Source organism: Pseudopodoces humilis, chromosome 3 (assembly GCF_049639895.1).
Source record: "Pseudopodoces humilis isolate 2021_Gansu_Grassland_sample_001 chromosome 3, ASM4963989v1, whole genome shotgun sequence".
In the NCBI taxonomy this organism is placed as follows: domain Eukaryota; kingdom Metazoa; phylum Chordata; class Aves; order Passeriformes; family Paridae; genus Pseudopodoces; species Pseudopodoces humilis.
In genome coordinates this window covers 93,811,648-93,827,940 of record NC_142202.1, presented here as the reverse complement: position 1 = coordinate 93,827,940, position 16,293 = coordinate 93,811,648, and the positions used below count along the sequence as shown (strand labels likewise).

Here is a 16,293-nt window from a genome sequence, read left to right as displayed (position 1 = left end):
TGGGTTGTTTCCACAGCAGGAAAAGCTAGTATAGACAGTAGGGTAGCAGGGCAGTCTGCATCTTAAATCAGCATGGAGAAACGCTGCACCATTTGGTGTTCTACAGCCCACTACAGTCTCACAAGGATGTCTCAGCCACCCCTATGCCCTCCCAGTCTGCAGTGGAGATGAGCAAGACAAACAGGTAGTGCCCAAACAATAAGGGAAATGAAAGGACAGTTTTTGCCCTATGGTCCATCCACAGTGTTAATGTCAGCCTGCAGCATCTTGTAGAGCATTAAACAAAAAGGAGTAATAAAGCTTACACTCCCCTGTATTTACAGAATGCTGATGTGTTTGTGTATCACAAATCCCAGAATACTTACATACCCCTCCCAAGGGGAAAAAATATTAAAAAAAAATACATTAAATAAATACATTCAATCAATGATATTGTAAAGCAAAGCTCTGACAAAACAGCTGTCCTAAATCCCTGGTATCTTGAATTACTGTGTTAATCAGTGATACAGTGCACTGCTTCCATGCCCATGTACTAGAATCCTCATATTGGATGAAATTAATTACTGAAACTTTTTTTTCAAAGAAGAGCAGAAAGAGTTCAGAGTTAGTATTTTCTTAAAGCTGCCTGAAAATGTCCCTGTTACTGTGGAATGTAACATGTCAAAGCTATGAGCAGAAAAGAGAGGCCATGATCCCACTGCCCTTTAATCAGGGGGAGTTGTCCTCCTTTACGATGTTAGAAGTTGTTTCTCAATGTTCACTTCACTGAAGCTGAAGGCTGACCTTTGCAGTTGTTACTCAAAGGTGTCACTGGTTCTGAAGAAGTTTTCATACAGGAGTAACTTACTGTTATGTACAGTCAGGCCATCTGTCAAAGGAGACTACCAGGAACACACCCTTGGGGCTGTAATGACTGCACACTCTCCTAGGGCACAGGCTGGTTGCCTAGGGCAGACCTCGCTCCTCTCTTGAGCAGTCCGTGCCATTTTTCCTGCAAGGAGGTGACTAAAAATGGTGAAGTATTCACAAATGTTCCTTTGTCTTTTTGTTTTGTTTTGGTCTTTTCTGGGTTTGGCCTTCTTACAATTCTGTGCTTAAAGCTTGTTTTTTAAAGTGGAATTGCAAATGTATCTAAATAGCTCATTGTTATATATAAAAAGTTATAGCTGGACAAGTTTCCTGGTACTTTGGTAGGGAAACACTTTTTGAAAGGTATGTGGATAAGCATTACATAATAGACAGGGAAAAAATACTTATTTTGCTCTGGAAGGTAGATAATTGCAGTCATCTGGGCTTAAATGTTCAAAAAATTATGTCAATCATTAGTTTAAGTCAGAAAAAATTGATGAGAGGCAAATACAGCTACTAAATAGCCTTTAAAATATTTGTGTTTTAAAGACACGTACTGATTTTCAGTAGCAGACCTATAACAAACTGAAAAAGAAAAAGTGATATAATTTTTTGCTTCAATTAAATATGATGCTGTTTACTACAGGTCACTTTCTGAGTCACCCTCCATATGCTGCCTTTTAGGTTCATCCCTCTCTAGCCTTATAATAGCTCTGCAACACTGAAGACCTTGCTCCTTAGTTTCTGTGTTTTCAGAGGTGCTGTGTGTTGTTTGTTGGTAGCACCTCTCCTGCTCTTCTTTTTATGGGCATTTTTTTTCTCTTGCTTTATATTTCTGTAACCTTGAATGGTCTGTGGAGTCTTGCCCAACTCAGAAAAACTTGTAGTCAGCTTTATTTGCTGAAGTTGTGGTCCTCTGGACCTTGTCTGCTGCCTATCAGTCAGGCAGCCCAGCTGGCAGGTGTATTCCTGACTCCCTGTAGTAAGTATTCCTTACTAACCTGTAGTAAGAGACAGGCTGCAATCCTGTTTAGGTTTTTTTGATGCTGGTTTTTAGCCAAATTTGCATTTAATTAAATTTATAGAAAAAGACTTAAAGAAATATGCTACTATGAGGTGGTCCAAAAAGACAAAGACATAGGAAAATGAACTCTGGGTGCAAACTCTTTCTTGGCAGAAAAGCTACTTGTGGCAGGCATAAAAAGTTACAAGTTTTGATCTTTGATGTTTCTGTGAATTTCCATTACTAAATTAATTGCTACCTTATGCTACATCTATTCTATCAAATTATATAGTGTCAGGATGGTTTCCTTGGCACTTCATTCTGATCCTCAATATTGTTATGTGGCTCAGCAGGTCTCAGGCATTTTTTTCATCCAAGCTAGCTTTTTTTCCTAAACTCCCTCCTGAGCACTCTTGGTTCAGTACTTAGCACAGGCCAAGGTGTGTTCCTAGTAGCCACACTTTTTCAGATGTAAAGATTGCTCCACAGCATGGGAGTGAAGTGCTTCAGAGCAGCGACCTCCAGGCAAGACAGTGGGTCTTTACTGACCTGTATTTGCCCAGTCCTAAGGCAGTCACCACATCATTTGCATCCTTCTCTCTCCTTGTGCAGCAGCACAGTGAGCTGGAGCAACTCACCAGCTCAGCTGAACTCTTACCTTTACTTATCCTTATTAGTGTTGTAGGGTAATTTTTCATGTAGCACTCTAGGTCACTTGACCATTAGCATTTCCTGAAAAGTTGAATATTGCTCAAGAAAAACCTGCCCCACTGGAGTTAATGGTAATATAATTTTAAAGTGGCTTTAGCTGACCACAAAGCAGTGTCATTGGTCACATACCAAAGAAAATATGCAGCCAACTGAAACACAGGTTTCTTGGTTGAAACTCTGCTGGTATTGTCTCTTAGATTGAGAGATTATAAACAGGTTCTCATGCAAGTACAGGCCAAGCCCTCCCTTCAGTCCAAGTTCACCTTATATCAAAGCTCTGGCATAAGATCTCAGTGAGCTTAGCAGGCTAAAATCACCCACAGTGTGGACAAGCCCATGGCTTCTGTCTGACAGCACCTGGCTCCACCATGTCAAAACAGCACGGAATCCTGAGGGTCCCAGAGAGACCCAACAACACAGCAGAGGGTTTGCAGGTGGCTGAACTTCAGGCACTGATCTGTGCCATCAATATGAGCACAGATGGTGATGGGGTGGGAATTCGGCCCACTTTCATCCAAATAGTATAAACAAAGCCACAAAGTCTTTACAACACAAATTCCAGTGAATAGCCACCCTCAAATTATAATTCACATTGTTCCTGGAGAATCAGCTGGGAAACATAGTGCTGATTGGTTTTTTATTTTTATTTTTATTTATTTTTTATTTTTACATTGTTTTCTGTTTTTTTGTTGTTTTTAATTCATCACTTGTGAGATATGTGTTATAAAACAATATTCAAGTGAAAAGAGCACAGTTCTTTAAAAAACACAGAAGCAATTTTAGTATACCGGACAGGAATCTTTCCTTCACGGATTGCTTAGTGCAGTTTGCTTGGAACTCCACATGAGGGAATAAAATCCGGCAAGAAATAATGATTTTCCTATTTGACCATCTCCCAGCTGGAATAGTATGTTTGTGTTCTGTAATCTGCATGTGTGTCCAGATTATTACCAAATCCCAAATTCATGAAGTCAAGTTGTTTTCAACCCAATGTAAAGCATATATTGCTTGGGATCTACATTATTTCCTTCCTCTTTCTGTAATACTATGGCTGTTTAGAGCAAAGCCTGGAGAGAATGGCTGGCGAGGTAAAGATGACTCTTGTTTTCTCAAATTAGCTCCTGCCTTGATGGACAGTGTCAAAACACCTTTGGGAATTCTTCAAGAACTCTCTGTGCTTCTGAGCTGTCAAGAAGTTCAAGGAGTAGAGGGTGGCATGTGAAAATTAAAGCTAATTATGAAGAATGACATTGTTAGTGGTGAGGAGGAGTCCCTGGCATGTTTTGTAGAGATTTTTCAATGACTTCATTGCATAATTCATGTTCTTTGTACAATGAATCAGCACATCAGAAAAAAAAAAAAAAAAAAGAGAGAAAAGGTGGCCACACAGAAGAAACTAGTCATAAATGTGCACTGAGAAATTGTGGTGTGTTGTAGACACAAGATTAGCTACTGAGGAAACAAACTTCTCTTTTCGGATACTGCATTCTTACCTCCTGCAAAAATCCTGAGCAACAGGTCTAGAGTCAACAGACAGTAAACGGGGGAATGTCTTAGTGCCATTAACTTCAGAAAAATATTCTTATAATTGCTTGGTGCACCATCTTGGGTGAAATTTTTGAAAACACAGGAGGTCCAGCTCCCATCTCCCACTGTAATATCAAGGAAACTTTCTAACATTGCAAAAAACCATCGCTGTCTGCTCTCCAAGATTGTCATTTATTTTCATCTGCTTGCAGCTGTGCACAAAGGCTGTTTTTCTGAGGCTCTTGAAGATGTGATCTAAGAGAAAACATCTTACCTACATTTCAGATTGTGTCATCTTCTTGGTCAGGTTGAGAAAGCATAAAATTAAAAAATTTACACTCCAACAGAGTGTTTCATATCTTATCCTTCTTCACATCATGTATAGTCTAATTCCATGTGCAGACATTTCTGCTTCTAGTAAAATGTGAAAATTGTATTACTAAAATAAGATTTAGGTAAAAATCAATATTTCAGTTGATTTTATACCAGCAGTCTTATTAAATTTTACAGAACTCCTATGAGGTAGGTAATCCTCACTTTAACCTTTGGGAATGAGAAATATGAAGAAGTGATAGTCATTTCCCTCAGCTGAAGCCCTTTATTTAGAAGAGTTTTGTTTTAGATAGTAAAGTAATCAGCAGTTTTAAGCAGATCAGCAGTTTAGTCATGGAAGATCTTTAAAATTCTGGAAGCTGTGGGAAAATGCCATAGAAGTGGATGGAACAACAGGAGCAGGTCTGTTTTGAAATGTCAATGGTGGTTGCCATTTTGACTGTTTTAGCTAAACCCTAAACTGAAATAAACTAAAAAAAAAATCAAATTAACAGTGGTCAAATCCAGAAGAATGAATATTTAATTGTTTCTTCCAGTTTTGTCATCAGTATTGCCTAGATATAAGATTAGACATTCACATTCCTAGAATTATTTTCAGGGGGCTTAGGTTACCTATTTCTCAAAAGGTATAAGGTAAAGTTTTTTTTCCCTCTGAGTGTAGTCAAACATTGGAACAGGTAGTCTAGAGAGGTTGTGGAGTCTTCATCTTTGTATATATTCAAAACCCATCTGGACACAGCCAAATTGTCACTAAATACCCTGAGCTGGAAGGGACCCACAAGGACCATAGAGTCCAATTCCCTGCCCTGCACAGCACCATCCCCAAGAGTCACACCCTGTGCCTGAGAGCATTGTTCAAACACTCCTTGAGCTCTGTCAGGTTTGGTGCTGTGACCACTTCCCTGGGGAGCCTGTTCCAGTGCCCCACCACCCTCTGGGTGAGGAACATTTTCCTGATATCCAACCTAAACCTCCCCTGGCACAACTTCAGGCCATTCCCTCAGGTCCTGTCACTGTCACCACAGAGAAGAGATCAGTGCCTGCCACTCCTCCTCCCCTCACAAGAAGCTTTAACTGCAGTGAGGTCTCCCCTCAGTCTCCTCCAGGCTGAACACACCAAGTGCCCTCAGCCACTCCTCATACGGCTTCTCCTCAAGGCCTTCACCTTCTTTTTAGCATTCCTGGGCAACCTGGTGTACCTGACCATACTTTGAGCAGAAGGCTGACCTCCAGAGTCCCTTCCAACCTCAGCAAATCCATGATTTATTATAGTTTGTTAAACCCATCCCTGTTTTCCCTGACAACATGCTGTTGTTTTTCCTTTCTGAGAATCAGGGGACAGACTTACTGTTGAAGTCCAGTTAGGGGTCCAAAATCCTTCCTCTGTCTGTTCTGGTCTGAGCACTCAATCAGTACATTCAACAGGAAGAAGTGAAACAAAGAATCATTTAGACTGGAAATTGTGTTTAAGGTCATTGAGTCCAACTGTTAACTCAGCACTGCCAAGCCCACCAGTAAACCACGTCTCTAAGCATCTCATCTACAGGTCTTTTAAAGACCAGGGGTGGTGATTCAGCTACTTATCTGGGCAGCTTGGTCCATTTCAATCAAATTAAAACACACTGTAAAACATATTATAAAAGAAGAAAAATGAGAACTCTACTCAGACAAATATGTACAATTTCTATAACAGGGAGATAGAAAAAAGATTTAGAATAAAATTCAGAAGTCATAACTTTCATGGCCACTAACTGGTCATGTGATACTCTAGGTAATTAGCCAAAATATTAGTAGTAAGGAGCATTTTAAGGCATGAACTTCTAACAAAGAACAAGGATAGTGACATTTCATCTAAATCAAGGAAATTTGTTTTTATAGTAACAAAGTTTCTAGAATACCTACTGTGAAAATGACAGTTTGTTTTTTTCTTGTAGCTTATAGGTCAAACACCATCATCTCAGTTCCCTGAATTGCATTCTGAGCAGCAGGATGTACATCAGTTTGGAGCAAAAACACTTCTTTCTTTATTAAGAGGCTCCACAATTTTACATAAAATTCACGTGAGTGCTTGGCCTAGGGGGCTATAACTAAGCTCCCTCTTTTCAGGTAAATGGCTGATCACAAACTGTATCACACCCTTTTATATAAATGGATCTCTCTCTCCTAACCAGCCCTCCCCAGGCAATCTGTGAGTGTTTAATGAAAAGTTTAATGTTTAATTAATTTAATGTTAATTAATGTTTAATGAGAGTGACAAAAAGAGGAGGAGAGCATAACAGTTTATTTATGAGCCTTAGGTCTTCTTCTTCCTGAGCTCTCCAAACATTATTGATTAGAAGGTGACCAAGAAAGTCTTCCACTTCCACAGCTGTTTCATAATAGAAGGAAAGAATAAGGCTACTATTCTTTGGGAAAAAAAAAACAAACAAATAAACCAAAAACAAACAAAGGTGTTCTTCAGGTGATGATTTTAGGATCTGACAGAGAAATAACAGGCCTTCCTGCTATCTGGAATTAGATACAGTAAGTCCAAGAAAGAACTTTTTCAGATTTTTTTTGTGCTTTACATTTTAAGTGCTAACTAGATGGACCCTTTGTATGCTGCTTTGAAAGTACTAACTCTCCTAAATGCCTTTATGGGGAATTTAGGATCCTTCCTAAAGTTCTGGAATTCATTCTCAGTTCAGCTTCAAAACATGTAGTGTTAGATACCAAGTGCTTTATTAAAATTGACCCTAGGTGAGTAATGTGAGATATCAAAATATGTCAGCAGATGGATAATTGAAAGATGTCAAATTTTCTGAAACTGGTGCTCTTTGCAGCAATAGTGAATGATAAAGGAGACTCATCATTCTCTGTGATTGTTGCAACCAGATCAGCAGCCAGACCTTGTCAGACACTTGTTCTTGCAAAAGGAAATTCATATGGTAATATGCAGTCTAACTCCTCTGTGGATAGAAACTACATATACAAGGATTCATGTTAACATCTAGAACAGAAGGAAGGCCTTTTTAGACATTATAAATATCAGCACTCATCACTGTATGTAAGTAGATAATTGGGGTAATTATTCCAAATTAGCAGCTGCAAGCCCTGCAGATGGGAATTTCAGGGGCTGGTAACTATTGTAAGATAGAATTTCTGCAAGTTGCAAAGCCCTTCCCACATTTTGGAAGATGTATATTTAATGACCCTCATACATGATGTTAAATATTTTTGTTAATATTTCAAAATAAAAATCTTTCCTGCACTCATATAATGCTTTTGCTTTCCTTTAAAGCTATGTTGGGGTTTGAGATGGGCTGGATTTGAAAAGGTTTTTCCAAGTTTTAACCTATGAGCTCAAGTAAATGAAGAAAGAACTAGGCTGAACTGGGACTCAAATTTTGCTTCTGTTCTCAGTCCATGAGGAAAACCAATTTTTGTTTGTTTTTTTTGTTTTTATTTTGAAGATGGCAAAACGACTCCAGCTGTTCTCCAAAGCTCTGGATGAAACCTTCTGAGAGAACACATGGTCAAACTTACTCACCAGGTTCCAGAAGCATTTTCACTGTGTTCATTGTATTGTGCTCCTTTGAATGGCTTAAGAGAAAAAAAAAACCCAAGAAAAACCAGATACTTTATTTGTGAATAATTTTGTAACGACCATAAATGCTTCTGTGATTGCCAGTGAGTTGGTCTGATTAAAAAGGGATTCTTGTTGCCTCGTGTACCATGAGCACATCACACACACAAATGGAGCAGGACTTCTTTAGTTTTTAGCTTTGGTCTTTAGCTGTTATGTGAATACATATAACTTATGAATACAGACAGCAAAGGAAATGTAATCAACAGAAACAGTAAAGCACATAAATGTAAGATTTGTCCTTATCACAGTGAAGAAGCTTAATTTTTTAGATACTTTAATGTACAAAATCAGTCATTCCTATCTTTTAAAATAAGATTGCAACTTCAATCAACAAACAAGCCTGTGTTGTACTCATTTAAATCCAGTCCTTATCTTGCTATTTGAACATGGAATTTCAGACAAAATAAAGTTGAGAAAGTAATAATTTTCTGCATTTGAGTAAGTAAAAGGTTAGTGATCAATGTCTTTTTAAACTTTCTATTTCATTATCTTTGAACTAAAATGAAGGAAAGAAATTTCAAGCCAAAATAATTATTCTATGAAAAAGTTATGAGGTTCTTTGCAGTTTTTTTTAGAAAATAATATTAAGACATGATAATTCAGCTTCAGTACTGAAAATTGAACAGTATATCTTGAAGTGGGCCTATGTAGATGCCAGTAACTGCTTTTTCAGCATTTGGATTTTGGCTTTATCCATTCTGACTACATTTGATAAAGAATATATAAAAATAAGAGTATGCTTGTATGATATCAAATAATAAAATAACTCTCTAATTTAGATTTTTACAGTTGTTAGTGTTGTCAGCTGTAGATTAAAAATGCTAAATTAAATATATATATTTTTAGTATTTTAAGCAACTGGCTATGTCTACTATGACTATTTGTAAATTTGTAAAAGACTTTTAGGTGTCATAGAATCATAAAAACCATTCCTGCAACATTAATCTTATACATACTAGGTCTGAGAAAAAAAATGAGAATGATGTGTCACGCTTACAGACTTCAAGTTTGGGAAGATTTTTGCTGCTTCCTTTCCAATCACTATCCAAAGCTGAATAATGTGAAAAGTTTGTTTCTTTGCATGATCTAAACCATATTTCACTTAGATTTATGCTCTGTCTTATTACTTTGTATAAGAACATGACTCTTTTTTTTCTCTGATAGTTATCGCTAAAATTTTTCTGATATGTGCAATCTATTTAATCTCTTCTTATCTGACTTCATCTTCAGTCTTATATTTTTTTCTGTCTAGAACTTGGTATTTTTAATTTCATGTCTCTATTTTTACTTGTTCACCACTTCTTAAAACTTCATTGCTCTCTTAATCCCTTTTTAGGACTCAAAGCCCCAGGTCTGTTCACCTGCTATGCATGGTTAATTTGTTTGTCTTGAAAGGGCCGTAAAGATGGCAAGCAGATCATGTTAGTTGTTTAAACCCAGTCCCCAAGACTGGGAGGATTCACTTCAGCTCTACAGTGAACACTGTCTGTAGAAGCTTTCAGATATGTTTGACATGAAAATCTTTATTAGACATCCTGCTTTGCAGAAACTACTAAATATACGTTTAATTGAGATTTCAGACTTATAGTATATAGGTAAATAAAGGCATTAAACTGCTTAATATAGTTGGAATAATAATATTAATAAAGATTTTGATGCTGCCAGGAGCATCAGCCTTAGTCCACTGATGAACTCTGTCACATCCTGCTTTTTAACCATGAGTCCTTATAATGCATTTCAGAGAGTTGCCTGTATCCTTTAAACTAAATAAATGCATAAGTGTGTTTCTGGATTAGAGCCAGAGGACTCAGCAGCTTGGAAGATTAATTTTTAAAAAAAATTTTAAAAAAGCAATACTGGCAGAGACAGGCTTGCTGTGTTTAATCATAAGTGTTAAAACAAGGCTGATTTCACTTTGGATTGAAGAATCCAATCCTGCTCAATTCTTTGGTAATTTGTGGTGCAGAGAGATTTCCATCCACCAGCTGTGGATTATCTGACTACCAATTTTACTATTTGGAAATCCACTTGAACTGCATAATAGCAAATGCAATCCTGCATTATTTAACTGGTTTAACATTATTAACATTATTATTAAAATGGATTATTTAACTGGTTGCGTTTCTGATGTATTACAGTCTCTATCAACTATTTTGCAGTTTCTAAATAGAAAAAAAAGACTAATTACCACTTTTTCTTTTTTTTCCACAGAAGTTTGTCCTAAATCATAATCCTATCCATTTATGCCAGGATCATGGCTTAGTTTATGTTAATTATGCCATTCACCTCCCTGAAAGCCCCTTATAAGGACTCTTGGTAATAAACCCCAAAGTGCTCTGCTTTCAATGAGTTTTAGGTCTGAGATACTTGATTAACTTATTTATATCAGATGAAAATCTATGTGCATCTCTAAGCTGCTTCCTGCAATTTAGAGTATGTCTACAAATAGATATTGCAGCTCAGCTCACAATCCATGACTTCATTGTTCCTTGGGTACTAACATTTATAGACTGAAAATTTCCAACTCTGAAACTGAAGTTAAATGGAAAATTCTTCAGGTTCTTAGAAATCTCTTTATAAGCTATCTGTTTCTGAAGAATTAAAAAAAAATCATTACTTGTCTTTGTAAAGTGAAAAATGGAAAGAAGTATTTAAACATGTGAAAAGAATAATTCACATTCTGTGTGTGTGTTTTATGGTCTCTGTTAGGTACCTCAGGATGAATGGGGAGGATACCCAGCTGGTGGGAAAGATGAAGAGATCCCATGCAGAAGAATGAGAAGTGGGAGCTATATTAAGGCCATGGGAGATGAAGAAAGTGGAGATTCTGATACTAGCCCCAAGACATCGCCAAAATTAACAGTTCGACCGGAGTCATTATTAAAATCCATTGGGCAAAGACCACTTGGAGATCATCAAAAGTAAGCTTCACTACACCTTTCTGGAAGTTGTCACGACTTGGATAACTTTTCTTTGTGTGTTATGGGCAATGGTCAGCTTCCATAGGCAAAAAATATCCACAGTGTAAAAGGTTATTTTTTGACTTCATTTTAACTTAGCTACAGTTTCTTGTGGTTACTGGATGAAAACCTGCCATCTTCTTCCATCTGTGAAATAAACCTTCTACTTCTGAATGAGTTTCTTATGTTTACTGAATTAAATATATACATATTTTATGCCAAAAGTTCAAAGTTCTGATTTTTTTTCTTCTCTAGAAGGACTGGTTTATATTATAATTTTTTGTTATTTTATTGCTTTCTCTGAAATAGAAAATATACTCTATTCTATACATAAATATATAAATATATATATAATTTATACATAAATATATAAATACAACATTAAATATATAATTGTACCATATTTTGAGTATTTTACACCTTTTTTATCAGTGTAATGCTTTACGTATCAGCTATACCGTATCACAGTCATTTAAACACATTGTGGAGGATTTTGTCTGACTGGGTTATTTTTCATTCATATTACCATTCATGCTACCTACAATATGTCCTATTAAATAACTAAAGCAAATCTTAAAACTACACAAAAATACACAGCTATATATGTTTTCCAGTAGATCTTCATTTTCCTCTCCTTTTATCTTTTCAATATATCATTTTATAAGTAAACTGTAAATATACATGTCAGGGGAGTTTCAAAGTGGTAGCCTAATTTAGAATTTTCAGATTCTATTAATGCGACTGGCTGTTTCTCATGGCTTTTTGCTGGAATACAGACTGAAAAAATTAAGAGTGAAACCTTTGACCAAGTGTTGTTTATTGTTCTGTAGGTAATACCATATGGTTTACTGCAGTGACTCACCTTTAAATAAAATAAAACAAAACAAAAACCCTAGGCAAAAATCCTTTTGGCTTAATTAAACTGAATTATTTACCTTGCTATCTGCAAGAAAGCCACCAACTTTCACTATTATTGAAGAGTTTGTGCTGTCCCAGCCATTGCCTGGCTGGGTTCTGGGCACTGTTGTAGGCCAGGGATCATTCCCAGAGACACTTTGGTTGCAGTCATCCCAGTTTTGGAGGGTGTGACTTACCTCATTTGTGCCAAACGGAATTATTTTCTTAGACATTGTTCTAACTTTCCAAGCACTTAGACCAAATAAAATACATCCTATGCTGTTCTTTGTTTCCAGCTATGGTTGGGCCTCCCACAAGGGAATCTGGGTAGCAGCACAAATTTTCTAGTGAGTGACAGGTCTTGGTGCCAACAGCTTATAAACAGATTCAGACAGCAACTAAACATAACTAAACATACATATTCAAATAAGGAATGTATTTCAAGAAAGTATTCCTGATTTTGTTAAATCCTGAAGGCAGGTGGTTATTAGTAGGTCAGTACCAAATGTTGTGTCTTCTGTTGGTTTTCCATGTATTGCAAACACACCACTCAAAATTTAATTGATTAAAGCACGGGTGCACTGCTGATTCATGTACTGGGGTTGACAGCTGTGCTTGTTCATGGCCCCAGAGGATTTCATGGCATAGTTACCACTAACCAGTTAGATAGGGAGGAAGCTTTTTTGTAACACTGTAAAATATTATTAGGGGTTCTGTTGAAAATTTGTCACTAGCACTGGACTAAGAATAATTGAGCAGCCAGGCTGCTCCTGCTGACAGATATCTTTTAAGTCCTCGGTTTTTTTCCTTAAGCTGAAGGGCAACACCTTGAATCTGCCAGCCTAACATTCACAGGTTTTTCCAGTGGACTTCAAGCAGAAATGTGACAACTATTCTGGTTCTTGTAAGCTATTCTTGCAAAAATCTGCAGATTTCAGCAATCCTAAGGCAGACAGAAAATTTCTTGCTGCACAGAAAAACTAAGTGCTGATGCTAAACTTGTGTTTTCACCACAAGCCATCTCCTCCCAGTATACCTGTCTCCCTGTCACTGTGGTTGCCTTTCTGTCTGCTGGATGCCTATGAAGGATATAACAATGGATAATGGTTATGGAGCCTTCCTTCCTCCTACAGCATGTCTCAGTAATCCCCACCACAAGCCCAGCACCATTTGTACAACTCATCACACTGCTGAACCAGAAGCCAGGGCTTTGAACAGCATTCCTTCATGTGTAGCAGGGCTGAATATCATTTCTGGCATGTGTTATGAGAAATTACATAATTCAAGATGTCAGCTGCATTATCTGGCTTTTTAGCTTGTTTACCCAGATGCAGGGAGCTAGTGCACAGAAATAAAATGGGGGCTTAGTTCTCTTAGTCCTCTGCTGGGGTGACAGGGTAGCTCAAACTGGGGTCTGCCAGAGCACAAATACACTTGCAATAAAAGCTGAATATTGATAGTTTTGGCAGCAGTATAAAAATATTTATTGGCTGCAAAACAAAAGTAGATGGATTTCATAAGAAAAAGCCTAGTTTTCCATCACTATCCTGAATATGATAAAATGAAAATTAGAACAGCCTTCAGTTAACCTTCAACAGATGTTTGACATGTGTGTGTTTCTCCTCTGAGTATTGTTAGGCATCTTTGCAAGGTCTTTTTTCCCCATTTAAATTCTGTTTATGCCTCAACAAAAGTAAACCCTATTTTACTGGTTTGTGTTGCTCAAAGATTCAGCAAATTGAATATTAAAAGTTTCTAAACAATAAAAATGCATATTTGCACCTGAATAAATAAATACAAATAGATAAATGTAAATTATATAATAGAAGCATTAAAATTCTGAAATAATATCTTTTAGGTAGCTTTTGGATGGGAGCATATTTTAGTCTGAGCTGGGGAGTGAGGAAGTGGAAGTGCATAGTCTGCCAGTGCTGGTTTATAAAGCTGACAAAAGCAGGTCATACACTCCACCACCTCCAGCCTAGGCCACCTGTGTCACCACTGCACACTGCCAAGGCATGGTTCAGGGATCTGCTCTGTTGGATGCAGCCACTCCCACTGTAGGATAAGAAAGCTTGGACAAAGAGTCAGGTAATGGACCTGGCTTATTTCCTAGTATAGCTATAGCATAAGGGGGCTCAATTTTTTTCTGGACTTTTCAAAAATTAAACGCACCTAGATATCTAGATGGCTCACTGAAGATAAATAAATTTAAATTCTTTCTTAATGTTTCAAAAACCAAAATAGTATGTTGCACTACTTAGTCCAATAACATCAAGTTGAAGGCCAGTGTAATTTATTAGAATTATTAGGAAATTGCATTTGAGCAAATTATAATGCAATCAGACTTGCTGAGAGGGAGACAGGACACATACCTGAATCTGCTTCCTTTCAACTTTTTGTTTTCTTGGAATGGTGCCAGAAGTCCTATTTAATGTGCAAATTATGTTGACTCCCAGTAGCCCTGTGGAAAAAAAAAAAAAGTTAATTTTTATATATATTTTAATTATTTTTCACTATTGATTATACAAAATTGTTCAGATGTCAGTTTTGCTATGCTAGAAGTGAAATGCAAGCCCTATTCAGTCCATTGTTTTCTGCTGCACTGTGATACTGATGATGAAGTTAAACTGTGTTGGAAGGCAGTAGTTTGTAAATAAACTGCTAGGCATTTTCACTTACATTAAAGATCAAAACAACTGAACAGTTTATGGAATGGATAGCTGAAACAAAGGGAGTGTCTGTCCCTGTCCTAAATAAGTTTTGTGCAATCCTGGAAGAGGGACTGACCCCCATGATTTGTAAGAATATCCTTCCAACCTAGTAAATGCCATTTTTCTGTATTTATGACAAAACCAAGCAAAGCTGAGATGGAAGCAACAGAGGCACTGGGATCCAGAAAACAAAGCTGAAAATAAAACAAGAATTTTGTACTCTGAAATTGGAGAGCAATTCTGAAAAACTGAAGATAATACAGTTATTTGATGCTTTTTGTTTTCAGGGGAAAAGTACTTAATATACTGATTATGTAAATGAACAGAATAATACTGTAGAAATAGAAAATTCCATTTTCAGTATCTCCTCTTTGAAGTGTTGTGAAAGACTCTGAAAAACCATCTCACCATTTAGTCAAAAGTGATAACAATAGCATTTAGCCCAAAGTAAATGTACTCTATTTGAAGATCATACTGGTATCACTCACACAAATGAGGAGTCATGCTGTGCTGAAGTTTTCCATTATGCTCTGAAGTGACTCACAGGAAACTATGAAGATGAAATAGGTTAAACTACAGTAAAATAAATTCAATGACAGCAATGTGTACTTTTGTTTTGTAAACCTCGAATGGCAGACTTTTCTGTTTCTGGTAGTCCAGACACCTTAAGCTTATGGGTGGGCAGACAGAAAGATGTGTGAGCACAGAGGTGGTACAAAAATGTAGTGTTTCAATGAGGAAGGAAATCTGCCATAGTACAAATTATTTGGCAAACTACCACAGTACAATACCAGTGATACTTCAAGTTGTCTTGACAACCCAAGATTAAGTTTTTCACTTAATCCTCTGCCAGATTTTGGCCACTGTATGAAATGAGTGTCTTAAATTATGAATCACTCTCACAGAGAGAGAGCATCTGTGCCTTCCTCAGATGTTTAACATCTTTGTTTTGTAGGTTGTTTACACCCATAGCACACTTGAAGAGCATGATGTATGTCCATATTTCAGCCCCTCTTACTTGCAGTTTGGTACCTCAACACAAAGCACTTTATTCAGTATTGTAAGCTAATATGTCTAAAGCCTGAAATGGTTGTCATGTTTTCTGGGTTTATAGTAAACCAGAGCAAAAGAATGACCTTTCACTGCTCTCCCTCTTTTTAGAGTGAGAGATTGCATCCATCCGTGGCCACACTAACTTAATGCTTATCTGGACTGTTATCCAAGGCATGTCCACATGTTCTGTTTTGCAGACTTTATTTTGGAATCAAAAGTCTTGTCATAGCACACAGCAAGGGGATTAAACCACAACCAGATCTGACAGCACTTAGCTGCCAGACCCCTTGGCTCAGCAGGAATCATGGAACAACACAGGCTCCTCTAAGACATATGGGAAATCTCCAATAAAAATAAAAAAAAAAATAAAAAAAAATCCATTTGTGGCAACCATAACATGCTTACAACATGAGAAAGTTAAAGCCAGAAGAGAAGTTTGGAAGCAATGCATAAGACCAGCCCTGTGGGTTTTCATCCATCTTTGCCCATGACAGTGAAGACTCCATTATTCTTTAGTGCCAAACAAATTTGTGCGTATTTCTCCTGAGACACACCCCTTGGCAAGCATACCCAGAAAAGGCTTTGGGTAAATGTGCACATGTGAGGAAGTGGGTGTGC

At 37.2% G+C, this 16,293-nt stretch overlaps 1 protein-coding gene across 3 annotated transcripts in view; it reads left to right on the top strand.

Annotated features, from left to right (window-relative positions):
- The window catches only part of DLGAP2 (DLG associated protein 2), a 337,736-nt gene that overhangs the window by 254,676 nt on the left and 66,767 nt on the right, over positions 1-16,293 (top strand). For all 3 annotated transcript variants that reach the window (XM_014251397.2, XM_088052985.1, XM_088052986.1), the window contains exon 6: positions 10,761-10,972. In XM_014251397.2, coding sequence (XP_014106872.1) covers positions 10,761-10,972 — 212 coding nt within the window. The remainder of the gene's footprint in view (positions 1-10,760; positions 10,973-16,293) is intronic.